Source organism: Hyperolius riggenbachi, chromosome 3 (assembly GCF_040937935.1).
Source record: "Hyperolius riggenbachi isolate aHypRig1 chromosome 3, aHypRig1.pri, whole genome shotgun sequence".
NCBI classification, from domain to species: Eukaryota; Metazoa; Chordata; class Amphibia; order Anura; family Hyperoliidae; genus Hyperolius; species Hyperolius riggenbachi.
The window spans coordinates 265,474,866-265,496,427 of NC_090648.1; the positions used below are offsets into that span (position 1 = coordinate 265,474,866).

The following is a 21,562-nucleotide window of genomic DNA, read 5'->3' on the forward strand; positions in this document are numbered from 1 at the left end:
CGTTCAATTTCCTCAGGATTTCTGTGCAAAAAGTGAACCAATTAATTTTCACAACTTTTTTCCTGTAACTTGCCAAAATGTGTCAAGGAAGGGTCTAGTATACAGTGCAGGAGAGTATTGACATGGACATGTATGCACGTCAATACTGTTCACAGCATGTTTTCTATATACGTGTATATCCGTCAATACCGGCCCGCTAGGGAGGTAAAGTAAGAGACTGAGGTAGACTTTGCTTGTTAGACTTTTAAAAAGCACTAAAATTCTATATTATTGTTACACAAGACATACTTCCTACATGTTAGAGATCAGAATTTCAAGTGTCAAATCTTACCATCATCGGTACGGTACTCTGTGAACTCTGAAAAAAAAAAAAAAGGTATTTTTGTTTAACAACGTAAAACTTCCTACTGGTACAGAGATATCTTTCTTCAAAGACTTTAGACATCTAGATTAAATACTAGGCGATAGGAACTAATAGAAAAAGATTCTGCAATAGCCAAGGGGTCTTTCCTACCCTACATTATAGACAAAAGGAAAAATATGGTTAAGATGAATATCATCCTCCAAAAATACCTCAACATGTCAAAAGTGTTTCAGATTAAAGGAAAAGAACGGCTTTAATAAGCACTTACCTTGTGGTGCTGGTGTTTCTGTGGGAGAAGCATGGGAAAGACAGAGATCAGAACTCTTAATTTACCACAAGGTAAGAAGATGGGCCAAGATAGCAAATTGTTAAACAGTCATCACTGATTCCTTATCACTATCATGTCTTAAACCCTAGATCATCCGTTCTATTATTTATTAAAGAAGAGACAGGTAGACAATATCTACAGACTTTGCTTGTTAAAATACAAAAAGCACAAAAAATTCATATTACTGTTACACAATAGGGCCATCATAAGTTAATCCATCTTCATTTTATATTAACAGCTTGTACAACTTTTGCTAAACTTCATCACTATCATGCCTTCAACCATACATCATACATTCTATTATGTATTAAGTAAGACACTGAGGTAGACAATATATGTAGACTTTGCTTGTTAGAATGTAAAAAGCACTAATAATTAATATTACTATTACATAATACATACCGTATTTTTCGGACTATAAGACGCTCTGGACTATAAGACGCACCTAGGTTTAGAGGACAAAAACCCAGGAAAAATAAAAATATACTAAACCTGGTGCGTCCATATTCCAGGAGCGTGTTATGGACCTTTTCCCCTAATTATTATGCCCCCCTTATGTCTTTCATGTACTTTTGCCCACCTGTGTTCACCTATGTCCCTCTGTGTCCACTATCCCCTTGTGTCCACTGATGTCTCAATGTCCTCTGTCCACCTATGTACCTGGTGTCTGATGCCCTGTGCTCTGTCCCCCTTCCTCTGTCCCCTTGTCCACTGGGGATAGAAAACACTGGACATGAAGGAAACATTGTCCCAGTGTTTTCTATCCCTGTGTCCCCAGTGTCTGCATGCCCCCCTGTGCCCCAGTGTCTGCGTGTCCCTGTGTCCCAGTATCTGCATGTACTCCATGTTCCCAGTGTCTGCGTGTCCTGTCCTGGTCTGTGCATCTGGTGTCATTGTCTGCCTGCACTGTGTCCCCAGTGTATGCGTGTCCCCCGTGTCTGCTTGCACTCGGTGTCCCCCGGTGCTTGCCTGTCCTCGGTATATCCATGTCCCTGGTGTTTGTTGTGTCCCCCCGGTGTTTGTGTGTCCGCGGTGTCTTAACACATATAAGTAGCTGCCACATAGTCATCAGGCTGTCCCCGGTTTCCCATATACGTACCTCTCTTGCAGCTTTGGTTATCGCGCTGTCCCCGGTACCGCCGTAACTTGTAACAATCTGGAAGTCCCGGACGTCTGTGCAGGGAAATGCACCAATCAGGCAGAGGGCCCTGTGATTGGCCACAATGACGGAGAGATGGTCCCGCCCTCAACACCAACACTCGAGCATTGCACAGCATGATTGGCGGTTAAGGCAAGAGCCCCCGCCTGATTGGTGCATTTCCCTGCACAGACGTCCGGGACTTCCTGATTGTTACAAGTTACGGCAGTACCGGGGACAGCGCGATAATCAAAGCTGCAAGAGAGGTACGTATAAGGGAAACCGGGGACAGCCGGATGACTATGTGGCAGCTACTTATATGTGTTAAGACACCGCGGACATGGAAACAGCAGGGACATGGAATTACCGAGGACACGCAAACACCGGGGACACGAGTGCAGGCAGACACGGGGGACATGCATACACTGAGAACACGCAAACACCAGGGACACGCAAACACAGAGGACACGGAGTGCAGGCAGACACGGCAGCGGGGGAAATGCAGACACTGCAGCGGGGGAAATACAGACATCGCAGAAATGGGGTAAAAAACACAGGCACAGGTCAAAATATGTAACATTCGGACTATAAGACGCACTGACTTTTTCCTCCCACTTTTGGGGGAGAAAAAGTGCGTCTTATAGTCCGAAAAATACGGTAGTTCCTACATGTTAGAGATTAGAATTTCAAATGTAAAATCTTACCCTCATCGCTACTGGAGTCTGAGACATCTGAAAAAAAGATATAGTGCAATCATAAGTTATTTCATGATCATTTTATATTAACAGCTTGTACGACTTCTGCTAAACCTTATCACTATCATGCCTTAAACTTTAGATCATACATTCTATTATTTATAAACCTTTCTGGCATTCAATTTCCTGAGGATTTCTGTGCAAAAAGTGAACCAATTAATTTTCACAACTTTTTTCCTGTAACTTGCCAAAATGTGTCAAGGAAGGGTCTAGTATACAGTGCAGGAGAGTATTGACATGGACATGTATGCACGTCAATACTGTTCACAGCATGTTTTCTATATACGTGTATATCCGTCAATACCGCTAGGGAGGTAAAGTAAGAGACTGAGGTAGACTTTGCTTGTTAGACTTTTAAAAAGCACTAAAATTCTATATGATTGTTACACAAGACATAGTTCCTACATGTTAAAGATCAGAATTTCAAGTGTCAAATCTTACCATCATCGGTACGGTACTCTGTGAACTCTAAAAAAAAAAAAAAAAAAAAAAGGTTTTTGGTTTAACAACGTAAAACTTTCTACTGGTACAAAGATATCTTTCTTCAACGACTTTAGACATCTTTATTAAAGACTAGGTGATAGGAACTAATAGAAGAATATTCTGCAATAGCCAAGGGGCCTTTCCTACCCTACATTATAGACAAAAGGAAAATATGGTTAAGATGAATATCATCCTCCAAAAATACCTCAACATGTCAAAAGTGTTTCAGATTAAAGGAAAAGAATGGCGTTAATAAGCACTTACCTTGTGGTGCTGGTGTTTCTGTGGGAGAAGCATGAGAAAGACAAAGATCAAAACTCTTAATATACCACAAGGTAAGAAGATGGGCCAAGATAGCAAATTGTTAAAAAGTCATCACTGATTCCTTATCACTATCATGTCTTAAACCCTAGATCATCCGTTCTATTATTTATTAAAGAAGAGACAGGTAGACAATATCCACAGACTTTGCTTGTTAAAATACAAAATGCACTAAAAATTCATATTACTGTTACACAATAGGGCCATCATAAGTTAATCCATCTTCTTTTTATATTAACAGCTTGTACAACTTTTGCTAAACCTCATCACTATCATGCCTTCAACCTTACATCATACATTCTATTATTTATTAAGTAAGACACTGAGGTAGACAATACATGTAGACTTTGCTTGTTAGAATGTAAAAAGCACTAATAATTCATATTACTATTACATAATACATAGTTCCTCCATGTTAGAGATTAGAATTTCAAATGTGAAATCTTACCCTCATCGCTACTGGAGTCTGAGACATCTGAAAAAAAGATATAGTGCCATCATAAGTTATTTCATGATCATTTTATATTAACAGCTTGTACGACTTCTGCTAAACCTTATCACTATCATGCCTTAAACCTTAGATCATACATTCTATTATTTGTAAACCTTTCTGGCGTTCAATTTCCACAGGATTTCTGTGCAAAAAGTGAACCAATTAATTTCCACAACTTTTTTCCTGTAACTTGCCAAAATGTGTGAAGGAAGGGTCTAGTATACAGTGCAGGAGAGTATTGACATGGACATGTATGCACGTCAATACTGTTCACAGCATGTTTTCTATATACGTGTATATCCGTCAATACCGCTAGGGAGGTAAAGTAAGAGACTGAGGTAGACTTTGCTTGTTAGACTTTTAAAAAGCACTAACATTCTATATGATTGTTACACAAGACATAGTTCCTACATGTTAGAGATCAGAATTTCAAGTGTCAAATCTTACCATCATCTGTACGGTACTCTGTGAACTCTAAAAAAAAAAAAAAGTATTTTGGTTTAACAACGTAAAACGTTCTACTGGTACAGAGATATCTTTCTTTAAAGACTTTAGACATCTAGATTAAATACTAGACGATAGGAACTAATAGAAAAAGATTCTGCAATAGCCAAGGGGTCTTTCCTACCCTACATTATACACAAAAGGAAAAATATGGTTAAGATGAATATCATCCTCCAATAATACCTCAACATGTCAAAAGTGTTTCAGATTAAAGGAAAAGAACGGCTTTCATAAGCACTTACCTTGTGGTGCTGGTGTTTCTGTGGGAGAAGCATGGAAAAGACAGAGATCAGAACTCTTAATTTACCACAAGGTAAGAAGATGGGCCAAGATAGCAAATTGTTAAACAGTCATCACTGATTCCTTATCACTATCATGTCTTAAACCCTAGATCATCCGTTCTATTATTTATTAAAGAAGAGACAGGTAGACAATATCTACAGACTTTGCTTGTTAAAATACAAAAAGCACTAAAAATTCATATTACTGTTACACAATAGGGCCATCATAAGTTAATCCATCTTCATTTTATATTAACAGCTTGTACAACTTTTGCTAAACTTCATCACTATCATGCCTTCAACCATACATCATACATTCTATTATGTATTAAGTAAGACACTGAGGTAGACAATATATGTAGACTTTGCTTGTTAGAATGTAAAAAGCACTAATAATTAATATTACTATTACATAATACATACCGTATTTTTCGGACTATAAGACGCTCTGGACTATAAGACGCACCTAGGTTTAGAGGACAAAAACCCAGGAAAAATAAAAATATACTAAACCTGGTGCGTCCATATTCCAGGAGCGTGTTATGGACCTTTTCCCCTAATTATTATGCCCCCCCTTATGTCTTTCATGTACTTTTGCCCACCTGTGTTCACCTATGTCCCTCTGTGTCCACTATCCCCTTGTGTCCACTGATGTCTCAATGTCCTCTGTCCACCTATGTACCTGGTGTCTGATGCCCTGTGCTCTGTCCCCCTTCCTCTGTCCCCTTGTCCACTGGGGATAGAAAACACTGGACATGAAGGAAACATTGTCCCAGTGTTTTCTATCCCTGTGTCCCCAGTGTCTGCATGCCCCCCTGTGCCCCAGTGTCTGCGTGTCCCTGTGTCCCAGTATCTGCATGTACTCCATGTTCCCAGTGTCTGCGTGTCCTGTCCTGGTCTGTGCATCTGGTGTCATTGTCTGCCTGCACTGTGTCCCCAGTGTATGCGTGTCCCCCGTGTCCTCGGTATATCCATGTCCCTGGTGTTTGTTGTGTCCCCCCGGTGTTTGTGTGTCCGCGGTGTCTTAACACATATAAGTAGCTGCTACATAGTCATCAGGCTGTCCCCGGTTTCCCATATACGTACCTCTCTTGCAGCTTTGGTTATCGCGCTGTCCCCGGTACCGCCGTAACTTGTAACAATCTGGAAGTCCCGGACGTCTGTGCAGGGAAATGCACCAATCAGGCAGAGGGCCCTGTGATTGGCCACAATGACGGAGAGATGGTCCCGCCCTCAACACCAACACTCGAGCATTGCACAGCATGATTGGCGGTTAAGGCAAGAGCCCCCGCCTGATTGGTGCATTTCCCTGCACAGACGTCCGGGACTTCCTGATTGTTACAAGTTACGGCAGTACCGGGGACAGCGCGATAATCAAAGCTGCAAGAGAGGTACGTATAAGGGAAACCGGGGACAGCCGGATGACTATGTGGCAGCTACTTATATGAGTTAAGACACCGCGGACATGGAAACAGCAGGGACATGGAATTACCGAGGACACGCAAACACCGGGGACACGAGTGCAGGCAGACACGGGGGACATGCATACACTGAGAACACGCAAACACCAGGGACACGCAAACACAGAGGACACGGAGTGCAGGCAGACACGGCAGCGGGGGAAATGCAGACACTGCAGCGGGGGAAATACAGACATCGCAGAAATGGGGTAAAAAACACAGGCACAGGTCAAAATATGTAACATTCGGACTATAAGACGCACTGACTTTTTCCTCCCACTTTTGGGGGAGAAAAAGTGCGTCTTATAGTCTGAAAAATACGGTAGTTCCTACATGTTAGAGATTAGAATTTCAAATGTAAAATCTTACCCTCATCGCTACTGGAGTCTGAGACATCTGAAAAAAAGATATAGTGCCATCATAAGTTATTTCATGATCATTTTATATTAACAGCTTGTACGACTTCTGCTAAACCTTATCACTATCATGCCTTATACTTTAGATCATACATTCTATTATTTATAAACCTTTCTGGCGTTCAATTTCCTGAGGATTTCTGTGCAAAAAGTGAACCAATTAATTTTCACAACTTTTTTCCTGTAACTTGCCAAAATGTGTCAAGGAAGGGTCTAGTATACAGTGCAGGAGAGTATTGACATGGACATGTATGCACGTCAATACTGTTCACAGCATGTTTTCTATATACGTGTATATCCGTCAATACCGCTAGGGAGGTAAAGTAAGAGACTGAGGTAGACTTTGCTTGTTAGACTTTTAAAAAGCACTAAAATTCTATATGATTGTTACACAAGACATAGTTCCTACATGTTAAAGATCAGAATTTCAAGTGTCAAATCTTACCATCATCGGTACGGTACTCTGTGAACTCTATAAAAAAAAAAAAAAAGGTTTTTGGTTTAACAACGTAAAACTTTCTACTGGTACAAAGATATCTTTCTTCAACGACTTTAGACATCTTTATTAAAGACTAGGTGATAGGAACTAATAGAAAAATATTCTGCAATAGCCAAGGGGCCTTTCCTACCCTACATTATAGACAAAAGGAAAATATGGTTAAGATGAATATTATCCTCCAAAAATACCTCAACATGTCAAAAGTGTTTCAGATTAAGGGAAAAGAATGGCGTTAATAAGCACTTACCTTGTGGTGCTGGTGTTTCTGTGGGAGAAGCATGAGAAAGACAAAGATCAAAACTCTTAATTTACCACAAGGTAAGAAGATGGGCCAAGATAGCAAATTGTTAAAAAGTCATCACTGATTCCTTATCACTATCATGTCTTAAACCCTAGATCATCCGTTCTATTATTTATTAAAGAAGAGACAGGTAGACAATATCCACAGACTTTGCTTGTTAAAATACAAAATGCACTAAAAATTCATATTACTGTTACACAATAGGGCCATCATAAGTTAATCCATCTTCTTTTTATATTAACAGCTTGTACAACTTTTGCTAAACCTCATCACTATCATGCCTTCAACCTTACATCATACATTCTATTATTTATTAAGTAAGACACTGAGGTAGACAATATATGTAGACTTTGCTTGTTAGAATGTAAAAAGCACTAATAATTCATATTACTATTACATAATACATAGTTCCTCCATGTTAGAGATTAGAATTTCAAATGTGAAATCTTACCCTCATCGCTACTGGAGTCTGAGACATCTGAAAAAAAGATATAATGCCATCATAAGTTATTTCATGATCATTTTATATTAACAGCTTGTACGACTTCTGCTAAACCTTATCACTATCATGCCTTAAACCTTAGATCATACATTCTATTATTTGTAAACCTTTCTGGCGTTCAATTTCCACAGGATATCTGTGCAAAAAGTGAACCAATTAATTTCCACAACTTTTTTCCTGTAACTTGCCAAAATGTGTCAAAGAAGGGTCTAGTATACAGTGCAGGAGAGTATTGACATGGACATGTATGCACGTCAATACTGTTCACAGCATGTTTTCTATATACGTGTATATCCGTCAATACCGCTAGGGAGGTAAAGTAAGAGACTGAGGTAGACTTTGCTTGTTAGACTTTTAAAAAGCACTAAAATTCTATATGATTGTTACACAAGACATAGTTCCTACATGTTAGAGATCAGAATTTCAAGTGTCAAATCTTACCATCATCTGTACGGTACTCTGTGAACTCTAAAAAAAAAAAAAAAAAAGTATTTTGGTTTAACAACGTAAAACGTTCTACTGGTACAGAGATATCTTTCTTCAAAGAATTTAGACATCTAGATTAAATACTAGGCGATAGGAACTAATAGAAAAAGATTCTGCAATAGCCAAGGGGTCTTTCCTACCCTACATTATACACAAAAGGAAAAATATGGTTAAGATGAATATCATCCTCCAATAATACCTCAACATGTCAAAAGTGTTTCAGATTAAAGGAAAAGAACGGCTTTAATAAGCACTTACCTTGTGGTGCTGGTGTTTCTGTGGGAGAAGCATGGGAAAGACAAAGATCAGAACTCTTAATTTACCACAAGGTAAGAAGATGGGCCAAGATAGCAAATTGTTAAAAAGTCATCACTGATTCCTTATCACTATCATGTCTTAAACCCTAGATCTTCCGTTCTATTATTTATTAAAGAAGAGACAGGTAGACAATATCTACAGACTTTGCTTGTTAAAATACAAAAATCACTGAAAATTCATATTACTGTTACACAATAGGGCCATCATAAGTTAATCCATCTTCATTTTATATTAACAGCTTGTACAACTTTTGCTAAACCTCATCACTATCATGCCTTCAACCTTACGTCATACATTCTATTATTTATTAAGTAAGACACTGAGGTAGACAATATATGTAGACTTTGCTTGTTAGAATGTAAAAAGCACTAATAATTCATATTACTATTACATAATACATAGTTCCTCCATGTTAGAGATTAGAATTTCAAATGTGAAATCTTACCCTCATCGCTACTGGAGTCTGAGATATCTGAAAAAAAGATATAGTGCCATCATAAGTTATTTCATGATCATTTTATATTAACAGCTTATACGACTTCTGCTAAACCTTATCACTATCATGCCTTAAACCTTAGATCATACATTCTATTATTTATAAACCTTTCTGGCGTTCAATTTCCTCAGGATTTCTGTGCAAAAAGTGAACCAATTAATTTTCACAACTTTTTTCCTGTAACTTGCCAAAATGTGTCAAGGAAGGGTCTAGTATACAGTGCAGGAGAGTATTGACATGGACATGTATGCACGTCAATACTGTTCACAGCATGTTTTCTATATACGTGTATATCCGTCAATACCGCTAGGGAGGTAAAGTAAGAGACTGAGGTAGACTTTGCTTGTTAGACTTTTAAAAAGCACTAAAATTCTATATGATTGTTACACAAGACATAGTTCCTACATGTTAGAGATCAGAATTTCAAGTGTCAAATCTTACCATCATCTGTACGGTACTCTGTGAACTCTAAAAAAAAAAAAAAAGTATTTTGGTTTAACAACGTAAAACGTTCTACTGGTACAGAGATATCTTTCTTCAAAGACTTTAGACATCTAGATTAAATACTAGGCGATAGGAACTAATAGAAAAAGATTCTGCAATAGCCAAGGGGTCTTTCCTACCCTACATTATACACAAAAGGAAAAATATGGTTAAGATGAATATCATCCTCCAATAATACCTCAACATGTCAAAAGTGTTTCAGATTAAAGGAAAAGAACGGCTTTAATAAGCACTTACCTTGTGGTGCTGGTGTTTCTGTGGGAGAAGCATGGGAAAGACAAAGATCAGAACTCTTAATTTACCACAAGGTAAGAAGATGGGCCAAGATAGCAAATTGTTAAAAAGTCATCACTGATTCCTTATCACTATCATGTCTTAAACCCTAGATCTTCCGTTCTATTATTTATTAAAAAAGAGACAGGTAGACAATATCTACAGACTTTGCTTGTTAAAATACAAAAATCACTGAAAATTCATATTACTGTTACACAATAGGGCCATCATAAGTTAATCCATCTTCATTTTATATTAACAGCTTGTACAACTTTTGCTAAACCTCATCACTATCATGCCTTCAACCTTACATCATGCATTCTATTATTTATTAAGTAAGACACTGAGGTAGACAATATATGTAGACTTTGCTTGTTAGAATGTAAAAAGCACTCATAATTAATATTACTATTACATAATACATAGTTCCTACATGTTAGAGATTAGAATTTCAAATGTGAAATCTTACCCTCATCGCTACTGGAGTCTGAGACATCTGAAAAAAAGATATAGTGCCATCAAAAGTTATTTCATGATCATTTTATATTAACAGCTTGTACGACTTCTGCTAAACCTTATCACTATCATGCCTTAAACCTTAGATCATACATTCTATTATTTGTAAACCTTTCTGGCGTTCAATTTCCTCAGGATTTCTGTGCAAAAAGTGAACCAATTAATTTTCACAACTTTTTTCCTGTAACTTGCCAAAATGTGTCAAGGAAGGGTCTAGTATACAGTGCAGGAGAGTATTGACATGGACATGTATGCATGTCAATACTGTTCACAGCATGTTTTCTATATACGTGTATATCCGTCAATACCGCTAGGGAGGTAAAGTAAGAGACTGAGGTAGACTTTGCTTGTTAGACTTTTAAAAAGCACTAAAATTCTATATGATTGTTAAACAAGACATAGTTCCTACATGTTAGAGATCAGAATTTCAAGTGTCAAATCTTACCATCATCTGTACGGTACTCTGTGAACTCTAAAAAAAAAAAAAAAAAAAGTATTTTGGTTTAACAACGTAAAACGTTCTACTGGTACAGAGATATCTTTCTTCAAAGACTTTAGACATCTAGATTAAATACTAGGCGATAGGAACTAATAGAAAAAGATTCTACAATAGCCAAGGGGTCTTTCCTACCCTACATTATACACAAAAGGAAAAATATGGTTAAGATGAATATCATCCTCCAATAATACCTCAACATGTCAAAAGTGTTTCAGATTAAAGGAAAAGAACGGCTTTCATAAGCACTTACCTTGTGGTGCTAGTGTTTCTGTGGGAGAAGCATGGGAAAGACAAAGATCAGAACTCTTAATTTACCACAAGGTAAGAAGATGGGCAAAGATAGCAAATTGTTAAAAAGTCATCACTGATTCCTTATCACTATCATGTCTTAAACCCTAGATCTTCCGTTCTATTATTTATTAAAAAAGAGACAGGTAGACAATATCTACAGACTTTGCTTGTTAAAATACAAAAATCACTGAAAATTCATATTACTGTTACACAATAGGGCCATCATAAGTTAATCCATCTTCATTTTATATTAACAGCTTGTACAACTTTTGCTAAACCTCATCACTATCATGCCTTCAACCTTACATCATACATTCTATTATTTATTAAGTAAGACACTGAGGTAGACAATATATGTAGACTTTGCTTGTTAGAATGTAAAAAGCACTAATAATTAATATTACTATTACATAATACATAGTTCCTCCATGTTAGAGATTAGAATTTCAAATGTGAAATCTTACCCTGATCGCTACTGGAGTCTGAGACATCTGAAAAAAAGATATAGTGCCATCATAAGTTATTTCATGATCATTTTATATTAACAGCTTGTACGACTTCTGCTAAACCTTATCACTATCATGCCTTAAACCTTAGATCATACATTCTATTATTTATAAACCTTTCTGGCGTTCAATTTCCTGAGGATTTCTGTGCAAAAAGTGAACCAATTAATTTTCACAACTTTTTTCCTGTAACTTGCCAAAATGTGTCAAGGAAGGGTCTAGTATACAGTGCAGGAGAGTATTGACATGGACATGTATGCACGTCAATACTGTTCACAGCATGTTTTCTATATACGTGTATATCCGTCAATACCGCTAGGGAGGTAAAGTAAGAGACTGAGGTAGACTTTGCTTGTTAGACTTTTAAAAAGCACTACAATTCTATATGATTGTTACACAAGACATAGTTCCTACATGTTAGAGATCAGAATTTCAAGTGTCAAATCTTACCATCATCTGTACGGTACTCTGTGAACTCTAAAAAAAAAAAAAAAAAAAAAAAAAGGTATTTTGGTTTAACAACGTAAAACGTTCTACTGGTACAGAGATATCTTTCTTCAAAGACTTTAGACATCCAGATTAAATACTAGGCGATAGGAACTAATAGAAAAAGATTCTGCAATAGCCAAGGGGTCTTTCCTACCCTACATTATAGACAAAAGGAAAAATATGGTTAAGATGAATATCATCCTCCAATAATACCTCAACATGTCAAAAGTGTTTCAGATTAAAGGAAAAGAACGGCTTTAATAAGCACTTACCTTGTGGTGCTGGTGTTTCTGTGGGAGAAGCATGGGAAAGACAAAGATCAGAACTCTTAATTTACCACAAGGTAAGAAGATGGGCCAAGATAGCAAATTGTTAAAAAGTCATCACTGATTCCTTATCACTATCATGTCTTAAACCCTAGATCTTCCGTTCTATTATTTATTAAAGAAGAGAGTAGACAATATCTACAGACTTTGCTTGTTAAAATACAAAAATCACAGAAAATTCATATTACTGTTACACAATAGGGCCATCATAAGTTAATCCATCTTCATTTTATATTAACAGCTTGTACAACTTTTGCTAAACCTCATCACTATCATGCCTTCAACCTTACATCATACATTCTATTATTTATTAAGTAAGACACTGAGGTAGACAATATATGTAGACTTTGCTTGTTAGAATGTAAAAAGCACTAATAATTCATATTACTATTACATAATACATAGTTCCTCCATGTTAGAGATTAGAATTTCAAATGTGAAATCTTACCCTCATCGCTACTGGAGTCTGAGACATCTGAAAAAAAGATATAGTGCCATCATAAGTTATTTCATGATCATTTTATATTAACAGCTTGTACGACTTCTGCTAAACCTTATCACTATCATGCCTTAAACCTTAGATCATACATTCTATTATTTATAAACCTTTCTGGCGTTCAATTTCCTGAGGATTTCTGTGCAAAAAGTGAACCAATTAATTTTCACAACTTTTTTCCTGTAACTTGCCAAAATGTGTCAAGGAAGGGTCTAGTATACAGTGCAGGAGAGTATTGACATGGACATGTATGCACGTCAATACTGTTCACAGCATGTTTTCTATATACGTGTATATCCGTCAATACCGCTAGGGAGGTAAAGTAAGAGACTGAGGTAGACTTTGCTTGTTAGACTTTTAAAAAGCACTACAATTCTATATGATTGTTACACAAGACATAGTTCCTACATGTTAGAGATCAGAATTTCAAGTGTCAAATCTTACCATCATCTGTACGGTACTCTGTGAACTCTAAAAAAAAAAAAAAAAAAAAAAAAAGGTATTTTGGTTTAACAACGTAAAACGTTCTACTGGTACAGAGATATCTTTCTTCAAAGACTTTAGACATCCAGATTAAATACTAGGCGATAGGAACTAATAGAAAAAGATTCTGCAATAGCCAAGGGGTCTTTCCTACCCTACATTATAGACAAAAGGAAAAATATGGTTAAGATGAATATCATCCTCCAATAATACCTCAACATGTCAAAAGTGTTTCAGATTAAAGGAAAAGAACGGCTTTAATAAGCACTTACCTTGTGGTGCTGGTGTTTCTGTGGGAGAAGCATGGGAAAGACAAAGATCAGAACTCTTAATTTACCACAAGGTAAGAAGATGGGCCAAGATAGCAAATTGTTAAAAAGTCATCACTGATTCCTTATCACTATCATGTCTTAAACCCTAGATCTTCCGTTCTATTATTTATTAAAGAAGAGAGTAGACAATATCTACAGACTTTGCTTGTTAAAATACAAAAATCACAGAAAATTCATATTACTGTTACACAATAGGGCCATCATAAGTTAATCCATCTTCATTTTATATTAACAGCTTGTACAACTTTTGCTAAACCTCATCACTATCATGCCTTCAACCTTACATCATACATTCTATTATTTATTAAGTAAGACACTGAGGTAGACAATATATGTAGACTTTGCTTGTTAGAATGTAAAAAGCACTAATAATTCATATTACTATTACATAATACATAGTTCCTCCATGTTAGAGATTAGAAGTTCAAATGTGAAATCTTACCCTCATCGCTACTGGAGTCTGAGACATCTGAAAAAAAGATATAGTGCCATCATAAGTTATTTCATGATCATTTTATATTAACAGCTTGTACGACTTCTGCTAAACCTTATCACTATCATGCCTTAAACCTTAGATCATACATTCTATTATTTATAAACCTTTCTGGCGTTCAATTTCCTGAGGATTTCTGTGCAAAAAGTGAACCAATTAATTTTCACAACTTTTTTCCTGTAACTTGCCAAAATGTGTCAAGGAAGGGTCTAGTATACAGTGCAGGAGAGTATTGACATGGACATGTATGCACGTCAATACTGTTCACAGCATGTTTTCTATATACGTGTATATCCGTCAATACCGCTAGGGAGGTAAAGTAAGAGACTGAGGTAGACTTTGCTTGTTAGACTTTTAAAAAGCACTACAATTCTATATGATTGTTACACAAGACATAGTTCCTACATGTTAGAGATCAGAATTTCAAGTGTCAAATCTTACCATCATCTGTACGGTACTCTGTGAACTCTAAAAAAAAAAAAAAAAAAAAAAAAGGTATTTTGGTTTAACAACGTAAAACGTTCTACTGGTACAGAGATATCTTTCTTCAAAGACTTTAGACATCCAGATTAAATACTAGGCGATAGGAACTAATAGAAAAAGATTCTGCAATAGCCAAGGGGTCTTTCCTACCCTACATTATAGACAAAAGGAAAAATATGGTTAAGATGAATATCATCCTCCAATAATACCTCAACATGTCAAAAGTGTTTCAGATTAAAGGAAAAGAACGGCTTTAATAAGCACTTACCTTGTGGTGCTGGTGTTTCTGTGGGAGAAGCATGGGAAAGACAAAGATCAGAACTCTTAATTTACCACAAGGTAAGAAGATGGGCCAAGATAGCAAATTGTTAAAAAGTCATCACTGATTCCTTATCACTATCATGTCTTAAACCCTAGATCTTCCGTTCTATTATTTATTAAAGAAGAGAGTAGACAATATCTACAGACTTTGCTTGTTAAAATACAAAAATCACAGAAAATTCATATTACTGTTACACAATAGGGCCATCATAAGTTAATCCATCTTCATTTTATATTAACAGCTTGTACAACTTTTGCTAAACCTCATCACTATCATGCCTTCAACCTTACATCATACATTCTATTATTTATTAAGTAAGACACTGAGGTAGACAATATATGTAGACTTTGCTTGTTAGAATGTAAAAAGCACTAATAATTCATATTACTATTACATAATACATAGTTCCTCCATGTTAGAGATTAGAATTTCAAATGTGAAATCTTACCCTCATCGCTACTGGAGTCTGAGACATCTGAAAAAAAGATATAGTGCCATCATAAGTTATTTCATGATCATTTTATATTAACAGCTTATACGACTTCTGCTAAACCTTATCACTATCATGCCTTAAACCTTAGATCATACATTCTATTATTTATAAACTTTTCTGGCGTTCAATTTCCTCAGGATTTCTGTGCAAAAGTGAACCAATTAATTTTCACAACTTTTTTCCTGTAACTTGCCAAAATGTGTCAAGGAAGGGTCTAGTATACAGTGCAGGAGAGTATTGACATGGACATGTATGCACGTCAATACTGTTCACAGCATGTTTTCTATATACGTGTATATCCGTCAATACCGCTAGGGAGGTAAAGTAAGAGACTGAGGTAGACTTTGCTTGTTAGACTTTTAAAAAGCACTACAATTCTATATTTTTGTTACACAAGACATAGTTCCTACATGTTAGAGATCAGAATTTCAAGTGTCAAATCTTACCATCATCTGTACGGTACTCTGTGAACTCTAAAAAAAAAAAAAAAAAGGTATTTTTGTTTAACTACGTAAAACTTCCTACTGGTACAGAGATATCTTTCTTCAAAGACTTTAGACATCTAGATTAAATACTAGGCGATAGGAACTAATAGCAAAAGATTCTGCAATAGCCAAGGGGTCTTTCCTACCCTACATTATAGACAAAAGGAAAAATATGGTTAAGATGAATATCATCCTCCAAAAATACCTCAACATGTCAAAAGTGTTTCAGATTAAAGGAAAAGAATGGCGTTAATACGCACTTACCTTGTGGTGCTGGTGTTTCTGTGGGAGAAGCATGGGAAAGACAGAGATCAGAACTTTTAATTTACCACAAGGTAAGAAGATGGGCCAAGATAGCAAATTGTTAAAAAGTCATCACTGATTCCTTATCACTATCATGTCTTAAACCCTAGATCATCCATTCTATTATTTATTAAAGAAGAGACAGGTAGACAATATCTACAGACTTTGCTTGTTAAAATACAAAAAGCACTAAAAATTCATATTACTGTTACACAATAGGGCCATGATAAGTTAATCCATCTTCATTTTATATTAACAGCTTGTACAACGTTTGCTAAACCTCATCACTATCATGCCTTCAACCTTACATCATACATTCTATTATTTATTAAGTAAGACACTGAGGTAGACAATATATGTAGACTTTGCTTGTTAGAATGTAAAAAGCACTAATAATTCATATTACTATTACATAATACATAGTTCCTCCATGTTAGAGATTAGAATTTCAAATGTGAAATCTTACCCTCATCGCTACTGGAGTCTGAGACATCTGAAAAAAAGATATAGTGCCATCATAAGTTATTTCATGATCATTTTATATTAACAGCTTGTACGACTTCTGCTAAACCTTATCACTATCATGCCTTAAACCTTAGATCATACATTCTATTATTTGTAAACCTTTCTGGCGTTCAATTTCCACAGGATTTCTGTGCAAAAAGTGAACCAATTAATTTCCACAACTTTTTTCCTGTAACTTGCCAAAATGTGTCAAGGAAGGGTCTAGTATACAGTGCAGGAGAGTATTGACATGGACATGTATGCACGTCAATACTGTTCACAGCATGTTTTCTATATACGTGTATATCCGTCAATACCGGCCCGCTAGGGAGGTAAAGTAAGAGACTGAGGTAGACTTTGCTTGTTAGACTTTTAAAAAGCACTAAAATTCTATATTATTGTTACACAAGACATACTTCCTACATGTTAGAGATCAGAATTTCAAGTGTCAAATCTTACCATCATCGGTACGGTACTCTGTGAACTCTAAAAAAAAAAAAAAAAAAGGTATTTTTGTTTAACTACGTAAAACTTCCTACTGGTACAGAGATATCTTTCTTCAAAGACTTTAGACATCTTTATTAAATACTAGGCGATAGGAACTAATAGCAAAAGATTCTGCAATAGCCAAGGGGACTTTCCTACCCTACATTATAAACAAAAGGAAAAATATGGTTAAGATGAATATCATCCTCCAAAAATACCTCAACATGTCAAAAGTGTTTCAGATTAAAGGAAAAGAATGGCGTTAATAAGCACTTACCTTGTGGTGCTGGTGTTTCTGTGGGAGAAGCATGGGAAAGACAGAGATCAGAACTCTTAATTTACCACAAGGTAAGAAGATGGGCCAAGATAGCAAATTGTTAAAAAGTCATCACTGATTCCTTATCACTATCATGTCTTAAACCTTAGATCATCCATTCTATTATTTATTAAAGAAGAGACAGGTAGACAATATCTACAGACTTTGCTTGTTAAAATACAAAAAGCACTAAAAATCCATATTACTGTTACACAATAGGGCCATCATAAGTTAATCCATCTTCATTTTATATTAACAGCATGTACAACTTTTGCTAAACCTCATCACTATCATGCCTTCAACCTTACATCATACATTCTATTATTTATTAAGTAAGACACTGAGGTAGACAATATATGTAGACTTTGCTTGTTAGAATGTAAAAAGCACTAATAATTCATATTACTATTACATAATACATAGTTCCTACATGTTAGAGATTAGAATTTCAAATGTGAAATCTTACCCTCATCGCTACTGGAGTCTGAGACATCTGAAAAAAAGATATAGTGCCATCATAAGTTATTTCATGATCATTTTATATTAACAGCTTGTACGACTTCTGCTAAACCCTATCACTATCATGCCTTAAACCTTAGATCATAAATTCTATTATTTGTAAACCTTTCTGGCGTTCAATTTCCTCAGGATTTCTGTGCAAAAAGTGAACCAATTAATTTTCACAACTTTTTTCCTGTAACTTGCCAAAATGTGTCAAGGAAGGGTCTAGTATACAGTGCAGGAGAGTATTGACATGGACATGTATGCACGTCAATACTGTTCACAGCATGTTTTCTATATACGTGTATATCCGTCAATACAGCTAGGGAGGTAAAGTAAGAGACTGAGGTAGACTTTGCTTGTTAGACTTTTAAAAAGCACTAAAATTTGATATGATTGTTACACAAGACATAGTTCCTACATGTTAGAGATCAGAATTTCAAGTGTCAAATCTTACCATCATCGGTACGGTACTCTGTGAACTCTAAAAAATAAAAAAATAAAAAGTTTTTTTGTTTAACTACGTAAAACTTCCTACTGGTACAGAGATATCTTTCTTCAACGACTTTAGACATCTTTATTAAATACTAGGTGATAGGAACTAATAGAAAAATATTCTGCAATAGCCAAGGGGCCTTTCCTACCCTACATTATAGACAAAAGGAAAATATGGTTAAGATGAATATCATCCTCCAAAAATACCTCAACATGTCAAAAGTGTTTCAGATTAAAGGAAAAGAATGGCGTTAATAAGCACTTACCTTGTGGTGCTGGTGTTTCTGTGGGAGAAGCATGGGAAAGACAAAGATCAAAACTCTTAATTTACCACAAGGTAAGAAAATGGGGCGAGATAGCAAATTGTTAAAAAGTCATCAGTGATTCCTTATCACTATCATGTAGATCATCCGTTCTATTATTTATTAAAGAAGAGACAGGTAGACAATATCTACAGACTTTGCTTGTTAAAATACAAAAAGCACTCAAAATTCATATTACTGTTACACAATAGGGCCATCATAAGTTAATCCATCTTCATTTTATATGAACAGCTTGTACAACTTTTGCTAAACCTCCCTCATCACTATCATGCCTTCAACCTTACATCATACATTCTATTATTTATTAAGTAAGACACTGAGGTAGACAATATATGTAGACTTTGCTTGTTAGAATGTAAAAAGCACTAATAATTCTTATTACTATTACATAATACATAGTTCCTCCATGTTAGAGATTAGAATTTCAAATGTGAAATCTTACCCTCATCGCTACTGGAGTCTGAGACATCTGAAAAAAAGATATAGTGCCATCATAAGTTATTTCATGATCATTTTATATTAACAGCTTGTACGACTTCTGCTAAACCCTATCACTATCATGCCTTAAACCTTAGATCATACATTCTATTATTTGTAAACCTTTCTGGCGTTCAATTTCCTGAGGATTTCTGTGCAAAAAGTGAACCAATTAATTTTCACAACTTTTTTCCTGTAACTTGCCAAAATGTGTCAAGGAAGGGTCTAGTATACAGTGCAGGAGAGTATTGACATGGACATGTATGCACGTCAATACTGTTCACAGCATGTTTTCTATATACGTGTATATCCGTCAATACCGCTAGGGAGGTAAAGTAAGAGACTGAGGTAGACTTTGCTTGTTAGACTTTTAAAAAGCACTATAATTCTATATGATTGTTACACAAGACATAGTTCCTACATGTTAGAGATCAGAATTTCAAGTGTCAAATCTTACCATCATCTGTACGGTACTCTGTGAACTCTAAAAAAAAAAAAAAAAAAAAAAAAAAAAGGTATTTTGGTTTAACAACGTAAAACGTTCTACTGGTACAGAGATATCTTTCTTCAAAGACTTTAGACATCTAGATTAAATACTAGGCGATAGGAACTAATAGAAAAAGATTCTGCAATAGCCAAGGGGTCTTTCCTACCCTACATTATAGACAAAAGGAAAAATATGGTTAAGATGAATATCATCCTCCAATAATACCTCAACATGTCAAAAGTGTTTCAGATTAAAGGAAAAGAACGGCTTTCATAAGCACTTACCTTGTGGTGCTGGTGTTTCTGTGGGAGAAGCATGGGAAAGACAAAGATCAGAACTCTTAATTTACCACAAGGTAAGAAGATGGGCCAAGATAGCAAATTGTTAAAAAGTCATCACTGATTCCTTATCACTATCATGTCTTAAACCCTAGATCTTCTGTTCTATTATTTATTAAAGAAGAGACAGGTAGACAATATCTACAGACTTTGCTTGTTAATATACAAAAATCACTGAAAATTCATATTACTGTTACACAATAGGGCCATCATAAGTTAATCCATCTTCATTTTATATTAACAGCTTGTACAACTTTTGCTAAACCTCATCACTATCATGCCTTCAACCTTACATCATGCATTCTATTATTTATTAAGTAAGACACTGAGGTAGACAATATATGTAGACTTTGCTTGTTAGAATGTAAAAAGCACTAATAATTAATATTACTATTACATAATACATAGTTCCTACATGTTAGAGATTAGAATTTCAAATGTGAAATCTTACCCTCATCGCTACTGAAGTCTGAGACATCTGAAAAAAAGATATAGTGCCATCATACGTTATTTCATGATCATTTTATATTAACAGCTTGTACGACTTCTGCTAAACCTTATCACTATCATGCTTTAAACCTTAGATCATACATTCTATTATTTATTAAAGAAGAGACAGGTAGACAATATCTACAGACTTTTCTTGTTAAAATACAAAAAGCACTAAAAATTCATATTACTGTTACACAATATACAGTTTCTACATGTTGGCTATCAGAATTTTGATAAAACATGTTCGGGTCTGGAATCATTCACACACAAATTCTCAAACTTCGAACAGTCTGTCCATGTCCCTCGGGCCCACTCAATAGATTTAACATGATATTGGAGCCAGTTTGGTGACCAAGAACTCTCCTTGCTAATCTTCCCCATATCCGCCATAGAAAGCAGTGTTACCCTCACCAAAACCCTCCTCAAATGTGGCCAATTTTCACTAGAGATACCTATAAAGGTTTCGGCTCCAACCGCCGGGGGGAAAGCTAAGTTATCAAATATTGGAGTCAACGGCCCCGTTATAGATGGCACTAGCTGATTATTAAATATTAAATTATCCCATACCATCAGCACACTCCTAACCCACAATGGTAAATTAGTTAGTGATCTTCTGAGTCTCTTAGGGGTCCAAGGTAATGCCCTCATCTCCAACTCTAAGATCTGTGACTTCAGCTCCACCCATTGTTTAGATTCTCTACTGT

General features: G+C 35.8%; 1 protein-coding gene across 1 annotated transcript in view; it reads right to left on the bottom strand.

The window, feature by feature from the left end:
- The window catches only part of LOC137562298 (mucin-19-like), a 177,343-nt gene that overhangs the window by 23,793 nt on the left and 131,988 nt on the right, over positions 1–21,562 (bottom strand). Inside the window, exons 24-35 of the mRNA XM_068273632.1 lie at positions 20,313–20,330; positions 19,008–19,025; positions 18,704–18,730; positions 16,401–16,418; positions 16,098–16,124; positions 11,188–11,205; positions 8,287–8,313; positions 7,290–7,307; positions 6,989–7,015; positions 4,629–4,646; positions 3,333–3,350; positions 3,027–3,053 (exon numbers count right to left, since the gene is read on the bottom strand). Coding sequence (XP_068129733.1) covers positions 3,027–3,053; positions 3,333–3,350; positions 4,629–4,646; positions 6,989–7,015; positions 7,290–7,307; positions 8,287–8,313; positions 11,188–11,205; positions 16,098–16,124; positions 16,401–16,418; positions 18,704–18,730; positions 19,008–19,025; positions 20,313–20,330 — 261 coding nt within the window. The remainder of the gene's footprint in view (positions 1–3,026; positions 3,054–3,332; positions 3,351–4,628; positions 4,647–6,988; positions 7,016–7,289; positions 7,308–8,286; positions 8,314–11,187; positions 11,206–16,097; positions 16,125–16,400; positions 16,419–18,703; positions 18,731–19,007; positions 19,026–20,312; positions 20,331–21,562) is intronic.